Raw genomic sequence first — 25,991 nt, forward strand, 5'->3', positions numbered from 1 at the left:
TCTTGAGTAATGACAATAATCATGGTCCACTTTTTTTATCTGGTCCCTTTCTCAATGTCACTCAGTGCTTCTGAAAAGAAGAGAAAAGGAAAATCTGAAAATGTGCACAGGCTTGAACTACACCTGGGGTTATAAACGTCATCCGCTCAAGCAGCCATGCATGGAAACATCATTGTGTTCAACAGCTGTTCACATTAAACTCAGCAGGTGCTGCTCTCAGTAACCTTTCACTGAGTTCTAATGTCAAGAGTAAAGGCCCATATCCTTCTCTTTCATTCCACTGATCAACTTTTAATACATTCAGGATGAACAGTTGGCATGAAGTTTTCTAACTTAAACACACATAAAACACTGAGGCTAATAGTGTATCAAACTTGCATCTCACTTCAGTAATGCTTTTACTCAGACTATGCTGAACGACATAGTAATGGTGTGGTAGACACAGCTGCTGTGGTCAGCTCTTTGTTTTTTGATTGACAGTACAGATTTTGCCACCATGTTTCACTTGGAGATTTGGTAGCATTTCTTTGACAGCGCTGAACAAGTCTTCAAACTCCTGGTCCACACTGATATCCTACAGGGAAAAGAGCAGCAAAGAACATGGATCAGAAATGCAAATTCAGTTCCAATGTGCATGTATTAGGTTGGGTTTTGTGTGAGGCTGGTTAATGTCACCATGTTTAATGCCAAGCATCAACTATAGTGGCTTATAGGCCACCAGTACTCGGCTATACAGCAGTGGAAATGAGTTCTCTTGAGTGATGGATGTGTTAGAAAGCAAATACAGTAAAGACGAATGCCATCCATTGAACTTCATTACAGTAAACTAAAGAGAGTTATAAATATAATGATCAAAGCTGTCTTAAAGATTATTAAACAGAGGCTTTCGGACTGGCCAAAGGTGACATGAGTGAGATAAACTACTGATCAGTGTTGGGACTCTGGCAACGATTAACAGAGATACCCTGAAGAAGTACAATGTAGGGCCAAATGCTTGTGGACAACTCTGCTATCATTTCTTCTGTAATGAAGAGTATTAATACATATTTTTTCCACTTTGCTTCAGAAACACTTTTTATTTGTTGAGGAAGGATTTGTGTTGGAACATTTGAGGTGATTCATCCTCAAGAGCAATAGCGAGGTCAGATACTACTTTTATTACTTCTCAATGCAGCTCATTCTAATGTTATTAAATAGAGCTCCGGCACTCTAGAGAACGCAGTATCACTATTTCATAGACCAATCCTTGGGTGGCTTTATATATTTTTAATTGATGCCTGGCATGAAGCATGATACTTTACTATAACCTTGTGTTCACATTAGCACTAACAAGTCGATTATGTTGCCACAAATTTGTCTCTTTTGGGTGTGTTCAAAGCCATTCACGTTGTCACGTGGGTATACAAAGTCCAGCTTAAAAAAATAATAAAATGTTCTAAGCCAAACAATTAAACCAAATGTATCAGATCTGACACATGATATTTAGAGGTGGCTCTTTCATCATCTAATGAAGAGAAATGCCGAAAACAAACTTTTATCCTTTTGGGCATGTTTTCTACTGAACTGTGAATGAAGTGAAAGTATTTCCAATTTCCAAACCATTACAAAATTGTTGCAATCAACATGAAATCACAGAAGAAAATCTCAAGGCAAAATTTTGCTAAACTGAAGCACTTCCAGGCATGATTTGAATTATGTTACTTGTTGTAAAACTAAGCATTTTGTGTTCCATCTCATAGATGTAGTGTATTCTACCTGTCAAATGCTAATTAATTATTATAAATATTCAGAAAATTTAATCTGTACTTTACAGCAGGAAAACACATTTAGATAATTTTACAAATATTTTTATGAAACAAAAATATATTTTTTGTTTTCCAAAAGTCTTTTTGTGCAAAATGTGCTCGGTTGTTGACATAGATTTGTGAGATTTGTGAGAGATTCAGAGGAAGAAGATGATGGTACAGGTTAGTAAGGGAGGTCTGTTGAATGACCTCATACCTCATGCCAAAGTTCAGACCGTAACAGAAAAACTGTGGTTCCTCTAAATATGGAAACATGGTTGTGCAGATCAACTAAAAAGAGCTTTTGTGGTTTTGGTGTTTTTATTACCACCAGTATATGAAATGTAAAAATGTCAGAGAGAAGAACAGACTACTCATGGGTCAAGGACCTCTGGAGCAGTGTTTCTCATCGGCTCAGTGTTATGTTTTCCTGATAAGTTCTGAAGAAGAGAGACAATCATTTGCTATTGATTGTTTAAATCAATCAAAATTAAGAAAAAATTGTTAAAAGTCTGAAGAACTGTTTTGATGCAGGGAACAAAGTGAAAGACCAATTAAATGTAAAAAACAAATATTGGTAAATGCCTAAATATTCAAAACTTATATGATCCAAAATTCATAAATGAACAACTTTTAGATTTTTAGTTAAAGGGCCACATAATCTGTGATTTTCAAACAAATCAGTTTTATTGTATTATTATTTCACGTCAGGCATAAAGGGCTAAATGATTAAATATGTGTATTTTATAATGAAATTCAAGATTAATTAATATATAATTTAAAAATGGACTTAATTTATATTGCTAGCTATATCTAATTATTGGTTTTACACTCTATTAAACATCAACCATCCAGCCACTTCTATTCACAGCTCAAATGTATATAGTTGGAGGGAAAAAAGTATTTTAAATGCAAGGCATTATTTATCTGTGTGGGAAACGCCACTGTTCTCATAAACAATGTAGGTCTATCCACAGGAAAAACATGACTGTTGTTTGTACATGGCTGAAGTTTAGTTTAATGTTTGTAAGTTTTTATTCAGTGTTTATAAATTACTACAAAAACTCATTTGTAACTTATTTCTAAGTTATTTATTTTTGTAGCACTTTCTGTGTTTACTTTCATGCATTACTTTCGTGCTCTCCCCAATTTTGCATCAGTTCCACCTGAAGTAATCTGAAATAGCAAAAATAGTCTATATTATCCACTTATGGAGCAGGAAAAAAAACAATATTTTCTTTATTATTTTCTTTTTCATGCTATTCAATATTTGGAGATCTGTCTAAAGATATCCATATTCCATTTCTCTGCAGTCAGCAGAGAGAGGGAAAGCCCAGTATATTGGACTGAGACAATAATAATAATAATAATAATAATAATAATAATAATAATAGTAATAATAAGGATAATAATATGATTATTACAATTATTATGTGTCTCAACTTCTGTACACTATTGTATGTGCAAAGATGCATTATTGTAAATTTGAAAACAAAAAACAATGGTTATAAATGTCTCTTTCATGTTTACCACCAAACTGTTGAGAATAGAACATAAATTTTAGTATGAACAAAAGAGCAGAATCTGGGGATTTTGTATAGCCATGCTTATGATCGTTCAGAATGCATTTTTTAAGCCAATAGTATATAATGTTGCTTCACCATGTCATAATTCATTTGCATAAAGAGGAGAAAATCTCAACTGGATTTGCCACTCTGTCACCACTGTCTCTAGATCACAGCTACAAATCATGTACTCCCATAGGAAATTACTGGTGACTTGTTGCTCTGCCACCTGCTAGTTTGAATGCACAGTAAGTTTACTTATAGTACAGTAAATTCATTATGACTCATATGCTTAAAACTCATATGGCTGAAGGTGACTTCTGCCATTAATGTGTAAAATTTAATATCACTGTTAGTGAATAAAATATCCTTGTATCTTTCTCATTATTCCACATAGTTTGAACTCATGCCAACTCATTACTCATGTCTCATTGAAATCTTTGTCTTACTGGAATTCTGTGAAGCTGCTTTGTTACAACATCGTTTCTTTTGTTGTAAAAAGCACTATACAAATAAATTTGATTTGATTTGATTTGATTTGAACACATTAGCCTTTTTCCATTGTGGTAACATTTAATGATGAATGGGCCAGTATGATCCAGAATGACTTTCAACCAACAGACACTGAATGTGAATTATTCCTACTTTGGGAATTTTACCATCTAAGTTATATGTTTTGAATGTTTGAGTGGTAAGGGGAAGGCACATACAGAGAAGTCCAGGTGCTCCATTGCTGAGGCTGGGTTGGATTCTATGGCCTTAAGGACAGCAAAACATCCAGCTGACTGCAGGGGATTGCGAGACATCTACATCCACAACACAATCAAGAGACTGTGATCAGATTATCACTGATAAAAAGGGTATGTCTACATGGAAATTTAATTGAAAAGAGAATTTTTTTCCCTAGTACTGTGTCCCAGACACTTTCCTGCTGCTCCTACAGAAAGCAATTTCCTTCATGTCTTACTTTGAGAATCCGGATGGTTTTGTTCACTTTGAGGCCCACGGCTAAATGGATTGCTCCTTCAGGGGGGATGCGGTTGATACTGAGGAAAGAGATAAAGCAGAGAAATGACATGTAGAGCTTTCCAGAAAGATGTAAGCCAAATAAATATTACAAGACCATATTACCTGCTCCAGCAAACATTAGGTCAATTTGGCTTATAAGTATATATATATATATATATGTAATGTATGTATGTATGTTTGTATGTATGTGTGTGTGTGTGTGTGTGTGTGTGTGTGTGTGTGTGTGTGTGTGTGCGTGTGTGTGTGTGTGAGTATCTTATAGTTGTAAAATGGATAATACTGTCTAAGATAAAGACCAGTGATCCATCAGCCCCATTGTATAGCTGGAAAGCACAACGAAAAATATGTTTTTGTTCATATTTTTGTATTTGTTATTTATAAAGATCTATGAAAATATCTGCTATAAGTAGCAGGTAGCCTGTTCTTTTATTCTGTTTTAGTGATTAGCAGCTTGTTGTAACTAATGCTAACTCCTGAGTTTGCTGACCAGCAGAGCCTGTCTTTGTCGATGCTTTTTGGTGGCTGCCTGCCTGCTATTGCTGCTTTTATTGACTGGGACAGTTGACAAAGGGAGCCTGTGATTGTCGCTTGTGGCTAGAGGCCTGCTATCACTGCTTCTGGCTGTTGCTGATGTTGACTGAGACTGCACATACTCATTGCTGATGTTCGGTGGCTAGCAGTCTGCTAACACTTCTACTAACTGCTGCTGGTGTCGACTGAGGGAACATCAACTTATTACAGCTGATCATTGGTTAGAGGCCTGCTGAATCTGCAACTAGTTGCTGCTAATATTGACTGTACAAAACCCTCTCCAGCTCATGCCCATCTAAAACTGATAGTATTTATATTTACTCTAAATTTTCTTAGCCCGTTTTAACCCTGTGGTTCAGTGCTGCTCACTGACTGGCTATGTACTCGCACCCCTGCTATCTGTGCCGCTTTAAACATTCTGTATTTCTATTGTTCTGGAAAAGACAATAAAAAATATAGCCGCAAGCGGCAATTACATGGGGCCAAGCAAGACATGGCATTACTTGGCACCATGGTTTTCATTGCAACTCTTTTTTCTTTAACTAATTTTTTTTTCTAATTTGGATACTCTTGTGAAATTTTCAATTTGCATTGAAAATGACCATTCAGTTACAAAGCCAACTGCTATCAGGGAGCATTACTTGCATTTTTGGCGTTTCACTGCATCCATTACACTATTCAAAATTTGAGTCAATATATAGTCATGCATGAATATATTCATCATTTCAGAGTAGCAATTTTTTAAGTAATTCCGCCAAATTGTATTTCATTCTATGTTTAATTTGTAAAATAACCTTAAATGAGAACATTTTTGACATTCCAGTTTAGCCACCTAGGGTGTCTAGTTCTAAGGTCAGTCACTAACAGGTTGCTCCACTTGTGGAATGTGCTTGGACACTTTGGGATGAATAAGGAGTCACACATGAAACACCAAACAAAACAGCGACAGGATTCAAACACTTGACTATCGAACCCTGAACCTATGGGTCAGGAGGCAGCTGCTCTCATGTTAAGCCGCAAGTGACTTCCGCAGAGCCCCATTTTGAGCCTCTTGAAAAGGTGGAGTAATATGGAAACAAGCTAAATTTTATTGTTTGGTCTGGGCAAACCTTTTTAGGCAGGGAAAAAGGGAATTTATTCAGCATTTCAGTTTTGTGGAATTATTAGCAAGAATATCTAATACCTAATATATCACACTAATCACACGTGAAATAATAATAATAAAAAAAGGTACCTGATATTCAGCTCCTCCAGGGTGTTGTTCTCTTTAAGCCCCTCCCCCAGGGCCACTGCTCCCTCTTTGCCAAATCCATTGTAAGATAAATCCACAGCTCGCAAGAATATGTTTGCCTTTAAACAATAACATAAGACACTGCTGATCATATCACACAGATAAGAGAGCACAACTACTGTGGTTTTAAACTAGGGTTAGTCTCGGTTGGGGCAAATTCCAATTGCATGGAATATTTGCACACCTGTCCAGCAAAATTCAAGTTACTACACTGTAGTTCTGTCATCCCACTGTTGACATGCAGTGCTAACAGTCACAAATTTGCCTGAGCTCTTTAATGCCAAATCAAATTAAGCTGCTGCTGTAATATTTCAGAACAAACAGCAGATTCTATATTGGCCATGATTAGCAAAGTTTACAAAATGGTACAATCAGTGAATTTCTTTGCTTGTTTTCATTCTGGAAGATGATTAAATAGAGAAAAGGCTCGGTTTTGCTCCTATTAATCTTCTGTCATTATTTCTGTCATTATAAAGTGCTGTGTTTATCTGTTCACACTGAATGTCCTGGTTTCAGTCTGAAATGAAAGTCAGTTGTGTAACTAAAGAACAGCAATTGAAGTAATTATAAGCAAAAATAACCAAATCCTATTCATGACATTAAAAAGTGTGTGAACGTTCCAAAACGTCATGTCCACCAGTTATTCTATTTTCAATGTAGGATGGTAAAGGTTTAGCTCAAAACTGAAGACTTGATGCTGTCTTGCAATTTATTAAAGTCGCACACTGTTTGTACTTACATTCATCTGTAACTGCTTATTCAATTCAGGGTCACAGTGGGTCCGAAGCCTACCAGGAATCATTAGGTGCAAGGCAGGAACACACCCTGGAGGGGGCACTACTCCTTCACAGGGCTACACACACTCACATCTATGGACACTTTTGAGTTGCCAATTCACCTACAAATGTGTGTTTTTGGACTGTAGGAGAAAACCAGAGCACCCGGTTGAAACCCACACAGACACGGGGAGAACACACCAAACTCCTCACAGACAGTCACCCGGAGCAGGACTTGAACCCACAACTTTCAGGTCCCTGGAGCTATGTGACTGCGACACTACCTGCTGCGTCATCGTGCTGCATAAGTATAAATGTAGGACAATTTGTAAAATGTATATTCAAAGATAACATTCATTGAGTTGGCTTCCCCCCCAGACACAATTCCCAAATGTTGGCCAAGGCCACTATTAAGGATTTTTCTTCTTTGAAGGTTTGATGTAGGATGTTAACATTTTTAGTTCCAAATCATACCATTCACTTCCCAGTACATATAAAGTAAAAAACATATAAAACATGTAAAGTAAGCAAGAACGCTGCCATACTGAATTAGCACTGTCTATTAACTCTGAAGCTATAAAGAGTGTTTCAGCCCAAACTGCTTCTTGTCATGCCTTCTGGTGAACCGACTCTGAATCCTGATCTCAAAAACTCCACTACCCAGAACTCCTCTGACTGTCACATGACTCCTCCTGCCACCAGGTCAACCTATCACAGATCCAACTCTCCTGATTATTGATTAGTTGCACCTGTATCAAACCCTTTATTAACTCTTTCTCTATAAGAGTCCTTTGTGAAGTAATGCCCCTCTTTTCAGAGCATATAAACCTTTTGTCTAACTTTGTTTTCTGTTTTTTTGATCTATTGATTCCTTGACTACGTTTTTGCCTCTCCCTTTTTGGACTTCGGTTCTCTTTCTGGTTTCGACTTTTTGGATTTCTTCTAGGATTTGCGACTGTGTTTTGTCTGTGTGTTTCTGTTTGTGTTCTCTGTGGTGTGTTTACCCCTTGTGTGTTCTTGACTATTCTCTTAGATTTCCCAATTTGTTAATAAACTTTTTGGCCTCTTCTGCATGTGTCTGTTTGCATCTGAGATTGCTACACTTCAAAATCAAGCTGGTAAAATTAAATATCATGGTAAAAATGCTTGCTGTAAAATTAATTTAATTTTAAGAGCATTTATTTACATACTTAAAGGGGCATTTCACAATTGTTACCTGTGTTTATAACGCATTCAATTGTTGAGTGGAAAACCAGCTACACGGAGTGGTTTGATGTAAAATGGTAATTGAAAAAATAAACTTACTCTTACGTTTGGTGGAACTAGGAGCATAATCTCCATAACAAATATATATTTCTGAATTGTTATATGTCATTTTGAAAATAATGAACAATATGTTGTTTCTTTTGGGGACTGTTTTGTCTGATTAAACCCTGCACATACCTCTTCAACTTGAATTACGTAATAAAACAATGTCAGACTTTCTCTACAATGCTGTGAATGAATCACCATAAACGCTACTGTAGAAACAGTGGAAAATCAGAGACAAGTAATTTGAATGTAAGTCCTGTAAAGCTCCAGTACGATATGGACTGAGGAGCACTGCAGTCCCTCCAGAGCACTAGTGAAAAAGAGCTGGCAATGGTAGATTATTTCAAATTTTTCTATTTTGAAACTTTCTGCTGGTACCAAAATATAGCCTGGTGTTTTCAGCTGTCATTAGCTGTTTAATCATGGTTATTGGGCTGATCAATGCAGCAGGCTCCCTGTGGAGCATGATAAAAGAGTTATCACTTTTACCCCAAGGCCTCTGGCAAAAGAAACAGCTCCCTTTCCTCGAATGCAGTTCCAGGACACGTTCAGTGACTTAAGTCCTGTGTTCTCAGATAGAGATGTACCCAGAATTTCTCCTAAGGGAGAAAGGAAAAATGAGAGAGAGAAATTGAGAGAGTAAAAGACTAAACTCTACAGCAGACCCTCCACACTATTAATGTATAGTATTGGCTGTGGAATATGATCATCTGAGATTTATAAAGAAAAGGAAAATAAAAATGTAATTAATATACAAACCTCAATTATAAAAAATGTTGGCACAATGTGAAATGCCTGCAACCTTTTTATAAACATTGGATCCATCCATTTCCCTTCATCGGCATTTAACAATGTAGACACCATGAACTAAAAGATCCAGTTTGGTAAGTTTTTTTTGCCATTCTTTCATTATGCAATTTTTCAGAGGTTCAGTTGTACTGTGCCTTCATTGTTATATGCTGCTTTTTGGACTTTAAACCACTTATCCAGTTCAGGGTCGTGGTGGGTCCAGAGCCTACCTGGAATCATTGGGCACAAGGCAGGAATTCACCCTGGAGGGGGCGCCAGTCCTTCACAGAGCTACACACACACACACACACACACACACATTCACTCACACACTCACCTACGGACACTTTTTGAGTCGCCAATCCACCTACCAACGTGTGTTTTTTTGGACTGTGGGAGGAAACCGGAGCACCCGGAGGAAACCTAAGCGGACACAGGGAAAACACACCAACTGCTCACAGACAGTCACCAGACAGGAGCTGTGTGACTGCGACACTACCTGCTGCACCACCGTGCCGCCCCTGCCTAAGGTATATTTAGCTTTTTATGATGCTTCTATTGGATGCTCACAATAATATATTTCATAATCATGACTCAACTGTGTTACCTATATAAGAAATGACTAATTGTATATTTTTAATGTTAGTGTTACATTAACTGTTGTAAATCTTGTTTCACCTTTTAACTGAGATGCCTCTCTGTCCCTGCTGTGGCTAGAGAAATACAAGTATCCCATAATTGATCAAATACACACCAGCATCATCATCCAAACATGTTCAATAGGCATGCCTCCACAGAATAAAGAGATGAAACAGCACAGAGCCACAAAAAGTGACTCAATCCACTCACTATGTTCTCTGACTGTAGCCTCCAAATATTATTGTTACAAAAAAGTCCTCATAATTTGTCATACATAAATCACATGAACAGGGCTTGCTGTTGCTGGGGGTTTTGGTTGATATTAATGATAAAAATAAGTTAATTATGTTGTTATAATGAAACTAATAATTCCTTATCTTGATTAAAAAATTCATTATCTTGATTAAAAGAGCTTCCGTACAAAATGGCCACGGTTCCAACTGCCCCCCCCACCACTTTTTTTTCTTTCTTTTTGTAATATAGTATAAGCATAATTTTCAGAACGAGTGTGTATCTATATGTAGAAAATCCTATTTGATAAAAATTGTTGCACTATATCTGTTTAAATACAAATCACTGCTTTCCGTCACTGACTTTGGAATAGAGTTTTTACATTACATCATGCTGTCAGTGATTATTAGACTTGATCACTGGTGATGGCAGTAGGAAAATAAACATATGTTTCAGTGTGGTAGCACGGCAGCTTTATAAAGATAGAGAGATATTGCCATATGCAGCGTAGAGGGAGAGGTGCCAGTTGGACGAGTTATGAATATATGAATCATAGCTTGTGCAGATTCAGAGTCATTCTACATGAATGCTCCAAAGCAGCGTTATTTTTTTTTCTTGCTGAATTATATAGATCATGAGTCCATTTTCACACTCCTGGCATTCATTGTGTTGGAGCCAAAATCCTGTATATCTACAGTCCTCCCACCCAGTCATTCATTATATTTGGGAAATCCACTGTATGGATCTGTGTGTTTAATCCTCTGTAAATACACAGGGCCACAGTGCCATATAAAACACTATACAAAATCATTGCTTTAGTCATAAGAAAAGTGCCCACAAGTAGGACTGACATTATTCAGAGGAAGACAGCTGGATTTTACACCAAACACTTTTATAAATTATAGGCCATATGTCTTTTCTTACTGCATTTGCTGAGTTGAAGCACATTAGACATAGCTGAAAATAAATAAAACTGCTCTAATTATTCAAAATAAGATTATTTAATGCAACATATTTGTTGATACATGTACAGATGTTTGTTTGTATGTTTTGTTTTGTTTATTGACGGCTCTATCACAGTACAGATGTTCAGAGCAGTACAAAATGCAGGTGTTTCTGTTTTAAAAGCTTTCTCCACATAATGACTGATGAAATTCAGCATGTGTTACAAGACTTTGGAGTGTTTCTAAAGTTAGTGCATCCATTAAGAGGAGAAACATGTTTTTCTTTCTTTTTTATTGAACAACAGGTTGATTTAGTACAAAAGCAATATGTATCTTGAAATCTAAGAAGGAACATTATTCTTGAATTTATTCACAAGCAAAAGCATTCATATGCTTTACAGATGAAACAAAACTTCGTAACAAAATCACTATATCAGGAACAATCTTTTTAATTTTCTAAGGACGTTATGAACCTGGCTCACTCTCTTACAGAGTCCTTCACATTTACAAACTGCACCACAAGGAGGTCCTATGATAGAGTTTTAGGGCCATAGCATTGAAAAAAAGAAACATAATTCCAAGAATAAAGTCAGAATTCTGAGTATAATGTCGGAATAATTCTGAGAAACAAAGTCAGTATAATTCAGAGAATAAAGTCAGAATATTTAGAGAAATACTGTTTGGATTATTATTTATCATAATATTTAGACAGACAAACTCACTCTGTGTGTTTTAGAGTGAGAAAAAGCAGTCATTGAAGTGAACAGAATAATTTATTAAACACATCCACATGACAACTAACACCGGCAGTTCAGCCTCTTACTGCAAAGTGTATGGCTTTAGTTTATTGTACGAGTCCCTAAGCCACAACGCGATGGAGCCTCATGGGCACGCCAGAGTTCCACCCGCTCTGGATCAGTCATTTTCATGATCATTAATTCTATCCTGTGAAACTGCATGTCCTCTTTCCTTGCGCAACCGAGTCAGCGTCTAAATACAGTTATCCAGTGCTCCACATCAAAGACACGGTGTCCTTTTTTTTAGGAATTCTTGGCCATTTCTGTTGGTCCATTTCATCATATAATTTTACTGTGTTAAATTCAGCAGCCATTTTTAAGGTTAATCAAATGAAAAATGACAAAAAAATTATGTAAGGATTTTTGGAATTTTTGTTCTGAAAAGATATATTTCTTACTATTCAGCACAGCTCCCCAATCCATGCTGAATGTATAAGTAGTATTTCAGACTAGACAGATTCCTAAATGTTACTTGTACAGGTGTGCCATTTGAGAGGCTTATTTAGTCCTTTCCAATGGGAATAAGCCTCTTAACCATTTAACATACTGATTTAAAACCATTGTCTCATATTTATCCTTATGGCTAACCTTAGGTACAAACAATGTGAATGTACCTTTAAAGGGAAATTATGTTCCCTACAGGTATACTAACATTTTTTCAATTTTTCTTCTCCAGAAGGAGATGTGAGATAGGTGAATATTTGTAAACTTTCATTATAGAACTGTGTAAAATAAAACCACATGATTTTAAATCTACAATTATAATAGAATAAGACACAATCATGTTCCCTAATTAATGGTACAGAATATTTACCCTTGAGAATACCACTAGTGTGACAGTTTTTCTGAGAGTGTTGCAAGAAAGAAAAGTCTCTGTATAAACTGTAGTGGTTTAAGAAGCATTGAAATCATGTCAAGGCTTTGGTGGTGCTACATCTTATTACATCCTCTTGGTCATTTGGTCTGTCATTTGGACTGAGGCGTATTAGACTGAGATTTTATGGACGTGGTCATCAACATTATGTATAGCTCTAGAGATCTTAAGCCCTTGTGTTTTATGCATTATTCACAATGCAGAATATTTCAGCAGGAGTAATGTTCCTCTTTAAAGTGCTCATGACCACTCGTGTCGTCTCTATCTCCAGATGATTCCGCCCTGGGCCACGCAGTCAGGAAACGACCAGGACATTTTCTGAGATGAAGAGTATGAAACAGACAGCTTTGACAAGTCTCAGCTATCAAGAGTTCCTCAATGAATTCAAGTCTTTGTTCATTGGTCACAGTTTATTTGAGAACATCTAAACACCGGTCAGCTGCCCACATTACGCACAAAATCCTGTCTTGTCTCATTTGTGAAGTCATTGGTTATGTAGAAGATGGCTTTGGAGCTTGGCTTTGTAAGATGTTCAGAAGACCAGTCTTTCAGTCCTGGCCTGGAAAACTAAGCTAGGAAGGGATGGTTTCTCCTTCAAATAAGGTTTATTCTGATGGGCAATTTTCAATAATATGACTTAGCGTAGAAAGCCTTTTTAACTGCAATTTTCTCATTACGGATTTTAAGAGGTTGCTGAGGTTGCAGAGAACACCAGTGGGAATTCCCCTTTACTTTCATTATCAACAACATTTAACTGGTATTAAAATGTACTACATTACTGTGGATGTTCTGGCATAAATTCAGGCAGCTTTACATTATTGGAGAAAGGAACCAGGGGTCACAATATCTCATAAACTACAGGCTTGAGCAGACCCTAAATGCTCAGCACCATCTTAACTCAAAATGGATGGGAACACAGTTTCCTGTAGCCCTGTAATGTTCCGGTCTTCTTTGATATGCTACATGAACACCTTCCCATTGGAAAAACGTGCCCTTGAACCAATAAGCCTACTTTCAAGATGGCGGCCAAGTTCCATACATAGCCTAAAAGATAGGCCACCTCACTCATTACTTGCTGGGGTATTCAATTATGTCATTTTCTCTTTAATTTCTGAAATAATAGAGTGGACCCACAAAAGTCTGTGAGTTTTGTACACACATATATAGCCTTTTTTTATCCAAAGCAACCAGGGAACTTAAAGGTTTAAAACGTGATTTGAAAAAATTTAAAGTTATCTTTCAAATGTTTTGTTTTAAATTCCTCATCACTCTCCAGCATCAATGGATAAAAATGTACCATGTCTTAAAAATGTACCATGATTAATCACATCATTTCATGTAATTAACGTTGAATAATCACCATTTTACTCTGTTTTTTTTTTTTTTTCATACCTGATCCTAAAGTCTACAGATGTTCCTGTTTAAACATCACTATATTTAGTTACACTCCTAAGAGCAGACAGAATTAGCTTCACCAGAATGGATTTTTACTGTCAGTTATTCAGGAAAATTCTTTACTCTGGTCTCATGTTAGCGTAACATCTCCAATACATGGAGCAGTTCCCTTACAGTGCTGCATACAGACTGTTTAGGAACACTATTTCCTTTAACTTCATCAAGATTTACTGCTGAGATTTATGGTACCAACAAAATTCTTGCTATGCATACTTTGTAAGAGTCTATATCAAAAAGCATGTGGCATAAATGCCAAATAGTAATTGGGACAGTTTTGACAGTATTTCTGCAGTTCATATATTAGCTACAGTGACTGGATAAAGCCAGGTCTCACGACTATTAATGTTCTGTTCATTCAGGATTTATGACCAGCCCAAAGCAACCTGGCTGTGTGTATTTCAAATAGAAGTAAGTAAAAGATCAGGAGCCTGTGCTTTCCATTGTGTCACAACACACACTCTTCAGCAAAACCACACAAACTTTGAACAATTCTGACCCAGTTTCCCTAGAACTCAACGTTTCACATCAACTTTCTGCAAATGAGAAATCTCACTATAAAATTTGGATTCCAGAAGAACCCTAAAATTGTTAGAGAATCTTTATGAAAACGATACAATGTTTCTGTCTTTCACTCTTGATTCTATATAATACCAGGAAAAGGTTCTATGTGAAATAGGAATATGTTTTTACAACTGTTTAAGCATTAAATCTCATATCTGTTTAGCATGGTCTGGTTTCTGTGGAACAGTGTTGTACCTGCTGTTTCTCTGAGGTTGTTGTGACTGAGGTCCAGGTGCTGCAGGTTCTGGTTTTTGTTCAGAGCTTCGGCTAAGTGCCTGACCGCCCGCTCGTCCAGACCGTTCCCAGAGAGCTTGAGGGACAGCAGAGTGGTGTTCTCCAGCAGCATGCTGGACAAAGCCTTCACACCTCGCTCACATATATGATTTTCTGAGAGGTCGATGTCTGGAAGAACATCAACATCAAAGAAGTTTATTCATTATTAAAATCGGCTGAAGACTGGGTTCAGAGTTACAACATACCCCTGAAGTGTACACTACATTTACAAACGTTTGTGGACACTCCACCTAAACTGTTCTCCTTGGGGGCTTGTCTAATCCCCTCAGAAAAGCATGAAATGAAATGAGATGCTCTGGAGCAACCACAAATGACACAAAGGACACTATGTCCAAAGTCATGCATTGACCAGAGGATTATGAAAGCTATCAAGCGTTGGACTGTCCAGAAATGGTACTGTATTCTCTGAGATGATAAGGCATAATTCCATGAAGAAATATTTGGCCATATAAAGCATGCTGATTCACAGGATAAGTAACATGAACGTATTTGAAAGCAGATGGAATTACTTCAGAACAGTGTACTGTGTATATATAGTTACATAAGTAAAACAATGCTTATATGATCAGATTTCTAGTTGCCAGGTTATGTGCTTTCTTCAGTCTTTCCGTTTACTAACCTCTGTAGTTCTGCTTCAGCGCTGTGTGAAGCTGCATGATCAAACTCCAAGCCTTGTTTAAACAAGAGCAGGAGTTTTTTCCCCTTCTTAATAAAGCAAATCTTTCCCTTTCATTAGATGTGCTGACATACTGAGCATGTCGTAATATGCGAAAAAAGCTGCAAGGTCCCTTTAACATATGAAGGCTCTAATTACACCAAGTTCTCTTCAACATATGATCCTCAGGCTTTAGAATATTTCTGCATTTCTGTCATAAACAAGGCTCATCAGAGGCAAGGATGTTGATGTTACACTTCTCAATACCATATATTTCCAATGAAATGAACAAGTTTATGGTGCAATAGTTGTGGCCATTGAACTTCAACTGCACACACAGCTTGTATATCATTAAATGAAAAAGCAGTCTGTAGCAGCTGTCCATGCCAAGCGCTGGCTAGGGTTTTATAAAGCCCCCAGCACTTGTGGAGGAGTAGAAATGTGTTCTCTGTATTGATGGCGCAATATCCAATAACTTTGTCATGAGTTGGAGTGGCGTTTGTTATCCAGAACTAATCATCCACTTTCATTACTGTTCTCATGGCTTAATGCCATCAAATCCTCGTAGAAGTACTTGAGCATCTAGCAGAAACATTTCTTAGAACAGCAGAGGCTGTTACTGCTTTAAGGGTGGACAAACCACCTATGAATACCCTTGATTTCAGAAGAGATGCTGCATGAGCCATTTTTTAAAAAGTTTTGGTTCAAATAGAAAAGCCAAAGATGGAGGGGGCAACCCAAAACATATTAAGTGGTGAAGTTGAAAAGGGCGGTCTATGGTTGGGTTTTGCCTTGGGATTTACGGTAGTAAGTATGTGGAAAGTATTTGAACATTTGAGAAAAGCACCTGTGATGTAACAGTTCTCCTTCAGCATGTCAGCCACTGCCACTCCGCCTACTCCTTCCATCCAATTATCTCTCAGATTCAGCTTCAGGATGGAGGTGTTGGTTACCAAGGGAACCGCCAGGGCCATGGTACCCTACCGAGCAGAGTTGTCAAAATGTGAGACATTTTTGTTGTTGTTGTTGTGTGTTTAGCTTTGTGATCAATGGAGAGACAAAATAAGCCAAACATACTCTGCTTTTCCTTAGTTTCCCTAGTGATCAACATTTTCCAAAGACCTGGAGCTCACCTGAGGACCGAGGCCATGGTGCACCAGGTTTACATCACTCTTGTGCAAGTTTCTGAGGAAATATGAAGCAGGGACCACGTTCAGCATCTTACACATCTGTAGGTATCTAGACTGGCCGGTGCGGTCATACTCCTCTTTCTCATCTGGAACACAAAACACAACATCTCTCATTCTTCTCAAAGTCAAAGAGACCTCCTGGCCTATGAAGCCAATAGTCAGTGGTGAGGCTATGCCACTGTTGTGTAACAATAAAGTATGATCACTGATGACCAAACACTGTGAGGCAAACTAACAATGAATGGGTGCAATAATTATTATGTATACATTGCGTTCAGTGAAGTTCAGTGAATTATGCATCATGGACCCTGACATCACTGTCATCATACATGCTTGATTTATGAACAGAATGATGAAATTAAGAATGATAATCTGTATTGTTCACCGTTGTAGTGAATAGTCCATTCTCTGAGCTTAATTGACCATGTAAGAGCACTTTGTAGTTTTATAATTCCAAACTATAAGTGCATTTATTGCTCTGTATACATTATTTTCCTCCTTTCACCCTGTTCTTCAAAGGTCAGGTCCCCTACAGGGACATTTTGGGTGGTGTATCATTCTCATGGTGGTTAGAATTAATGGTGGTGGTAATGTATTAATGTGTATTGCTCTAGTATGAGTAGATCAGACACAGAAGTGCTGCTATAGTTTCTAAACTCTGTGTCCACTCACTGTTCACTCTGTTGGACTCTACTATCTCATTGGTTCACTTTGTAAATGTAAAGTCAGAGACAGTAGCTCATCTGTTGCTGCACAGTTTGTGTTAGCTGTCCTCTAATATATTATTGGTAGTCAAAAGATGGCGCACAGAGGTCACTGTCGGCTTGGTATTTTTAGTTCATGGACTATTCTCAATCAGTGATGCTAAGCAACACTGCTGTGTCTGATCCATTCGTACCAGCACAGCACACACTAACACATCACTGCAAGGTCTGTGTCAGTGCAATGCTGAGAATGATCCACCACCCAAATCATAACTGTTCTGTGGACGTTCTGACTATTGAAGAACAGGGTGAAATGTGGGAAACAATGTATAAAGAGCAATTGATGGACTCCGGTGTTTTCTGTAGAATTACAACGTAGTAGTTGTCCTGTGGACAGAGGAGCTGAAGGAATGGACAGTGAATGTAGAAACAAGGAGGTGACCATAATGTTATTATTGATTGTATTTTTCATAATTTACATAATTTGACACTTTACTAGATTCTAGATTAACAGAACCTGTGTAATGTGAACCTGTGGTTTAGTTAAAGGATGACTATGTAGTATTTCTACCTTAAAATTAATTAATTCATTCATTATCTGTCACCGCTTATCCTGTTCAGGGCAGCGGTGGGTCCTTACCTGGAATAATTGAGCAAAAGGCAGGAACACACCCTGGAGGGGGCACTAATCCTTCACAGGGCGACACACACACCCCTACAGACACTTTTGAGTCACCAATCCACCTACCAATGTGTGTTTTTGGACAGTGGGAGGAAACCGGAGCAAACCCACACGGACACGTGGCGAACACACCAAACTCCCAGAGCAGACTTGAACCCACAACCTCCAGGTCCCAGCACTACCTGCTGCGCCACCTTAAAATTACAGCTTCTAAATGATTTTAATGTTCCACAGAGCTATAATAGGCAGAATGCAGCCTCTGTTGTGGCTATGCTGGGTCCTCTGCTGGTTTAGTGCACTAAGCAAGGTGGATAGTTGCCTAGCTCCAAGAAAAATCTAGAGTCTAAACATACAAGAATCTAAACATACAAGAGTTAAATACTGAACTGAATTTACACAGTAGAGAGAGCTGAAATAGACACAAGTTGGAGCAGTAAGTATTTGTAGCCCTTTTTTCATGTGTTGCGTTGCAACTTAGTGATAGTTTTGTTGACAAAAGTATTATGTTAGTTACCGAAGAGTGAGCCAGGTTTTGCAGCTGCTAACTTTAGCTGGATTCGCTCACTTTAGCTGGATTCATGTTAGGACATCGATTTTGGTAATATGTGCTTGTTGCTATGTGGATTAAATGACTGAAGTTACAATTTGTGTCGGTGGAGCCCAAGCTTCATTGAGGACAGTGTTATAATCAGGTTTTGAGAGTTACTGATGAAAGAGGGGGAGTGCTAGCGTCTGTTTACTTTAGCCGGAATAGCTCAGTTTTTAGCATTGAATAATTCTTGATCAAATTGATCAATTCTACTAATTAGTGCTTTTCTGTCGGTTGCTGTGGTTATAACAGCTAGTGTACCACCACAGTTACACTTTATGGTTGTAATAATATGGTCCAGTGTGTATTATAAGCAATGTATGGGTTTTAACATGTAGTCAACCTTATTTTATTCGATTACACACATCCCCAAAGCTCAAAATCAGCTGGAGCCCCAGAGTCGTTCGCAACTTTTGTAAACATCACTTGATGAGTGAGTAAAAGCGAGAGAGTGTGACAGAGGTGTGTACTTGTCTATGAGAGAGAGCCGGTTGTGTTAGAGTGAGCGAGCGAGCGAGGGAGAGAGAGGTGTGAGAGAGACTGGATTTCACAATAGTACTGTTTGAATTCTCAACTATACCTTATGTACACTCTCAGAAAAACATTCCTGCACAGGTAGATTATTGTTCATTATAAATACAGTGTAAATATCTTCAAAGGTCCTAAAGTGATCCTGAACTCCAGTGATGTACTTTAAAGTTTCACTACATTCTCTTTATTTGTTTAATAGTGGAATATGTGTATGACAGAACTGCTTTATATAGAAAAACCTAATTAAAAGCTGGGAGCTGAAAAGGGGTGTATAAAACAATTCAACTTTAAAATCTACAATTAAATTAAAAGATGGTACACTTCAGTACACTTAGTTTTTAATTAGGAAAACACAGCCATTCCCTTGAGGGGACCACCACAATGGCAGTGAGAGTGTACTTATCTGGAACTTGAGGAACTGTAAAAGATATTTCCCCAAATTATTAAACTACAGGTTTATCATTCATGTTAAGACTGACTGTAACTAACTGTACTATTACAGAAAATAATTACTGTCAAATTTTCAGTTCTCTGTCAAGAAAAATAGGTACTGTACATTTTTCAGCAAACAGTGTGAATGTCTCTCAGGTACATAAGTAGCCTTAGGATAAAACTGTGTTAAAGGTTAATCTGCGTTCAGTTTTCCACAAGAAAAGTGGATATATTTCTTCAAGATTCATTCCCAGAAAATCTGTGGTGGTACCCTTGAGGATACATCTTCATTGAATTAAATTAGGGAACATAACTCTACCACATTCTTCATTAAATGCAGATTTTTTTTCTTATATTTCATTTCAATCTAAAAGAGAAAATGATGCATGGCTAGGAATCACAGCTGGACTTAAAAAACACGGTTGTTATATATGGTATATTAACCTTTTCTGTACATTTTCGTGAATGTTACTGCACTTGTAAAGTACCAATTTTATAACAGTGCTTGCTCACAATCTCAGAAAATGGAACATAAGTATCAATGTAACTTAAAAATAACATATTTGCAGTTAAATATGGTGTCATTCTGTTCACTAATTAAAGATTTTGACGTCAGACCCCTGAATGACCCCTTCGGGGATATTTAAGTGCTTTTTTGCGAGAGTAAAAGAATTGTACAACTAAAATATAAGCTACATATGAAAGTGATAAATCTGAAGTGTGGACCTTGTTGAGATTTGGGGTCAACAAAGAGATTCAGAGTGTGAAAAGGAATATTAAGGAAGAAGTGTGATAGTGTCATTGGCAAATCAAATATGACAACCCACCGTTGTTCGCCATTAAGATGGCCAATTATGATAAATTCCCAAGCCATTCATTAAACTATGCAGAGGCACACTGCATTAATACAGCAGATGGTCATCTCTAATAAGCTGAATAAACAGCTGAGAGAGAGAGAAATGGATAGAGCAAGGGTTTAGAACAGTGATTTATGTTGATGTAGGAGACTGCGTAGGTGTTCCAGTATCTTCAGAACAAGCAGGTGAGAAATGGAGAGAGAGAGCGAGATCTGTCTGAAATCAAAAGTATGACTCATGACTGTTAGCCCGTTTTATTCCCTGTAGAGCAGCAACCACACACTCTCGGCCCCTCTCTATCATAACATGAATCACCCACGCTAGCTCTCTCTCTCACTTTCCCTCTCTCTCTCTCACACACGTTTTCACTTTTAATAACAACTCTTGCTAAATCACCTTCAAGCTCTAGATCTGTGTCATAGTCTTCATCGGGACTGAAACACACTCCATCTCTGTGCTGCCCATCAGCTGCTCCACATGCCTGACCACGCTCCGCCACCTCGTCTTCATCACCACCATCCTCATCATCTTCTGCCCTCTCTCCTAGGCTCAGAGTTTGGCTCCTTGCTCTGATCACTGTCTGGAATGAAAAATGCAGTCCAGTTCAAAAGTTTGGCACCCAATGCCTTCTTTGCAACACTTGCTTATAGTGTGTGGTCACACTGTGTGTGTGTGTGTGTAAGGATTCAGCTAGAGGGGTATAAAGTACCCAGACTCCAGGATTGTGGGGGAGTAAAACTGCATATTCTGGAATATTTAAGCACCATTAAGAACGTTTGAAATAAGTTGGTGTGGTGGTAGTGACTCAGAACAAATCATTTAACATCAGTATTTGATTCCATAAATGTACTCTTGTCCATCAACTTCTAACAGACCTGTTTCAACATCTGCACTCAGAAAAACTTGTCATTGTTGTGGTACCCTATGAAGTACATATTAAATACTTTGTTAGAACATAATTGTACTCTATTATACATTAATTGCAAATATTTTAGTCATGTTGTTTTCATACGACCCAATTCACTACCAAGTAATACATGTTTAAATAGTTAATCTACCAATTCATATCATTCAGAAAACCATTTTGAAAAGGATCTGGTCCTAACCTCTTTCCTCTGTCCACTCACCTGGTTGTCCACACTGCCTCTGCTGTAGATATTCCGTGGTCTGCTGGGTGGCCTGCTCCCAATCCCACCTAACAGCTCTTGCCCATGAACTTCATCATCATTATAATCATCATCATCCTCCTGCAGCGAGGGCAGCAGCGTCTCTTTGATGACCTTCTTACCCACTACCATACTCTGTGTGTGTGTGTGTGTGGTGGAATGTCTGTTATGAATATTAATATATCAAACTCAATGCCACACACCAGTAAAGATACTCTCCTTAAGAGTTTCCTTTATTTGCATCTTCACCAAGCTCAAGGCCTCATCTGACAGGTATCCCAGTGTTATAGTTCCAACTTAAACAGGAGAAATGAAAGGGGAAATCAGTGCAGCAGTGTGTTCTGCTACCTTGCAGTGGGTGGTCTATCTCAGACTGACACACACTCTGACCAACTCTCTGCCTTCAGCCAGCAACTTCATCCCACCTCCTCCAATCAGCAAGAGGCTCTGAACAGCAAGGGTCAGCCAATCGCACACTGACTTACTTTGTTGACAGGTTGCCATGACGCTGGCCCGCCTTTCTCTTTGTTGCTTACTTGTCAAAGGCCTTGAGAATAACACTCTTTACACAGTTCATGAGACTGAGAATGACCATTGAAATTGAAAATGATAAGGTTCACACTCACTTTCTTTGCAAAGCACAACAGCACCTCCTGGTGGAGCAGTTCCTGTATGTGATCAATGTGAACAACATTGAGCTTCATATTTACATTGAAATAGTAAATACTGTAGCTAATAACCCTACACCTTCACATAATCCTTAACGTAACCTCAGCCACCAAAAGTAAATCATTACACTCTTTTAGTTTTAGAGCAGACTCTACCTGCTCAGGGGTCTGAGGTCATTTGGAGTGCAGGGACTACTTCTGAGGACCTTTTTTGATGCAGCAGTGGCACCAGCCATCTTTTATGGAGTGGTCTGCTGAGGCAGCAGTATCTCTGCCACAGACAAGAGGAGACTGGACTCATTCGGAAGGCCTGCACTGTCCTAGGAAGACCCTTAGACCCAGTGCATGTGGTGGGAGAAAGGAGGATGTTAACAAAGTTAACATCCATGCTGGAGAATGACTCTCACCCTATACATGAGACTCTGACACTGCTAGGCAGTTCCTTCAGTGACCGGCTGCTTCACCCCAAGTGTGTGAAGGAACACTATCACAGGTCCTTCCTTCCTGCTGCTGTTAGACTTTACAACCAGCACTGCTCCCAGTAAACCACTCACATCTATCTGAACTGACACTTTTTTCTTACACTGAAATACAGAACGTACATTTATTTGGATACATACAATGTGCAATACTAAATACAGTACTGTGATATTCTACAATATAATGTGCAATATTTCAATCTATCTACTAATGTGCAATATTTCCATGTACAATAGTCATGTTCATTAGTTGTAAATATTCTTCGAAACTTTTGATATTTCTATTTTTTAATATATTTTATTTTATACTCCATTATTTATGTTGATAGTAATTATTAAGTTGCGTTACCTCTTTTTTATTACTTTACTGTTCCTTTGCTTTTGTAACACTGAGAATTACTCCACTGTGGGACTAATAAAGGATTATGTTATCTTTTACATTAAAATTCTTATTTTTTAAATCATGATTGATTGTGAGAACCACTGAAATCCTCACAACATCACAAAATGTGAGATACTCCTAAGCTTGTCAGGACCTCTTTTTTCACAAATATATAAAGACACACACACACACACACACACACACACAATATTCACATTCACTATCTGTAACTTCTTATCCAGTTCAGGGTTACGATCACACACAATCTTGAATCTGTGAATTCTGAGGACATTACATAGACACCTATTCATTTTGTGGATATTTAGCTCTAGATTTAATTCATTATCTGTAACTGCTTATCCAGTTCAGGGTTGCGGTGGGTCCAGAGCCTACCTGGAGTCATTGGGCGCAAGGCGGGAATACACCCTGGAGGGGGCACGAGTCCTTCACAGGGCAACACAGACACACACTCACACACACCTATGGACACTTTTGAGTCGCCAGTCCACCTACCAACGTGTGTTTTTGGACTGTGGGAGGAAACCAGAGCACCAGGAGGAAACCCACGCGGACACGGGGAGAACACATAAACTCCTTACAGACAGTCACCCGGAGCAGGAATCGAACCCACAACCCCTGGTGTTGTGTGACTGCGACACTACGTGCTGCACCACCGTGCCGCCCACTCTAGATTTAATCCAATGTTAAAACATTCATTCATTCATTATCTGCAACTGCTAATCCGATTCAGGGCCACGGTGGGTCCAGAGCCTACCTGGAATCATTGGGCGCAAGGCGGGAATATACCCTTGAGGGGGCACCAGTCCTTCACAGGGCAACACAGACACACACTCACACATTCACTCACACACACACATACGGACAATTTTGAGTCGCCAATCCACCTACCAACGTGGAGCCACTGGGCGCAAGGCAGGAACAAACCCTGGAGGGGGCGCCAGTCTTTCACAGGGCAGCGCAGACACACACACATTCACTCAAACCTACGGACACTTTGAGTCGCCACTTACCAACATGTGTTATTGGACTGTGGGAGGAAACCGGAGCACCAGAACACAGCACATGGCACCTGGCAAGTGGTTGGGATTTAAGTGTCTTGCGCAGAGAACACACCAACTCCTCACAGACAGTCACCTGGAGCGGGAAGCGAAGTGACTGCGACACTACCTGCTGCGCTAACTGGTGGTCCCCACAAAAATTCCGCATAATGTGGGAACACAGCACATGGCACCTGGCAAGCGGTTGGGATTTAAGTGTCTTGCGCATGAGCAAGTTCAGCTGTGAATCTTGAGGGAATAGAAAGCACTGTTCCTTCATTCCTGTCCCCATGCAAGTCCAGGGGCTCAATCCAGTGACCCTTCTGTCTCAAGCCCACTTTTCTAATCTGCCCATGTGGTGCAATTCCTAACCATGAGTGAGTGAGTACATATGTGAGTGAGTGTGTCTGAGTGAGTTGCAAGCCATTTCTGAGAGATGCTTAACATCTAAAAAATACAACACTTAATTATATATCTTAATGCGTTAAAAATGAAAACATTAACTTATAGAAATGACTCAAATTTGTAGGTTCTTCAGCTCCTAATGTTTGGTCAGAGATGATCTGTTTAACTGTGTTTGGATTTGTTTATTTTCAAACATTGGAGCAGACAAGCAAGCCTAGTTTAGCCGGACCGCCATTAGCCATACAGCCTTTGTCACAGAGGTGTTTCAGCAACAGGAAAGCCCCAAATACATACTCTTGTCATTGGAAGGTCTAGAGAAGCTTTGGTGCTTCAAATCAATGCCTTTGTTTACGTGTGATCTTTATGTAATTGTGTTGTGCAGAAAATATGGAGGGCAGGACTAACAAATGCAGAAATGAGTTTTTGTTCATATTATATAACACCGGCATTAGTGTTTTTCTTGTTCATTTTATTTAAAAAATACTAGATGATCTACCACCAAAGAACAAAGACCAAGAACGTTTTGTTGATTTTAAGAATTACAATAATTTTAATGTAACTGGATAAAGCATGGGAAGTAATGTGGCTATACACAGCTATATGAAGATTTATAAACACACTAACACCACAAAATGTCTCCACACCCCAAAGACACACACTCAAGCCAAATAAGACAAATTCAGCAGTCCTCTCTTTGTGAGATATAACACCTGTGTAAATGTTGCAGAGCCGTCCTGCTGAGCTTGTAACGGCCAAACAGCCCCAGGAACACGAGGAGCACAAATGGGGCGTATTCCTGAGTCTTATTTCCTATTATTCAGCCACAGTTCACGCTGAAGGGCCTACTGTTCTTTGGTTCCAGCAGGGAACTAATTTTTCTGATTTGCAAACGAGTTTATGTTGTTGGAAACGTATCGGACGGTTTAAAAATTTAGTTCACGAACTCGAACATGAACGATGGCTGAATTAACAACAGATGGTGTAATAGCGCCCCCTTAAGTTCTCTCTGTGAAATATGGCTGAACTAACAGTTACTACTCGTGAATGTGCGTGTCAAAACCAGGAGTCAGTCTGTAAGCGAAAATGCCTCTTCTAAAAAAAGAAACCAAGGTCCTGACTGGACTTAAACACTGAACTTTTTCATCATGTGGAGGCTCTTCAGACTTAATATGGATTTATCATGTTTACTAAACAACACATTTTTAACAGTGTATTATTATGCTTTACAAATGCATCTATAATGTGTTATATGGAATACATTGTGCCTTATAATGGCTGGCATGATCCTACCCTGATAGCAAGGAGATGGCGGACCACTGTTG

The 25,991-nt window shown here is 38.5% G+C and overlaps 1 protein-coding gene across 1 annotated transcript; it reads right to left on the reverse strand.

Moving 5' to 3' along the window:
• Positions 1 to 100: 100 nt before the first annotated feature.
• Positions 101 to 21,809, reverse strand: LOC136678306 (leucine-rich repeat-containing protein 74B-like). The gene is made up of 10 exons (XM_066656315.1): positions 21,639 to 21,809; positions 20,908 to 21,091; positions 16,660 to 16,802; positions 16,374 to 16,506; positions 14,773 to 14,979; positions 8,777 to 8,886; positions 6,144 to 6,259; positions 4,317 to 4,395; positions 4,060 to 4,155; positions 101 to 574 (listed from the first exon to the last, which is right to left on the reverse strand). Exons 1-10 carry the CDS (start codon positions 21,807 to 21,809, stop codon positions 455 to 457), a joined length of 1,359 nt encoding a protein of 452 aa, XP_066512412.1. The 3' UTR covers positions 101 to 454.
• Positions 21,810 to 25,991: the final 4,182 nt, after the last annotated feature.

The sequence above is a fragment of the Hoplias malabaricus genome, chromosome Y (assembly GCF_029633855.1).
Source record: "Hoplias malabaricus isolate fHopMal1 chromosome Y, fHopMal1.hap1, whole genome shotgun sequence".
Lineage (NCBI taxonomy): Eukaryota > Metazoa > Chordata > Actinopteri > Characiformes > Erythrinidae > Hoplias > Hoplias malabaricus.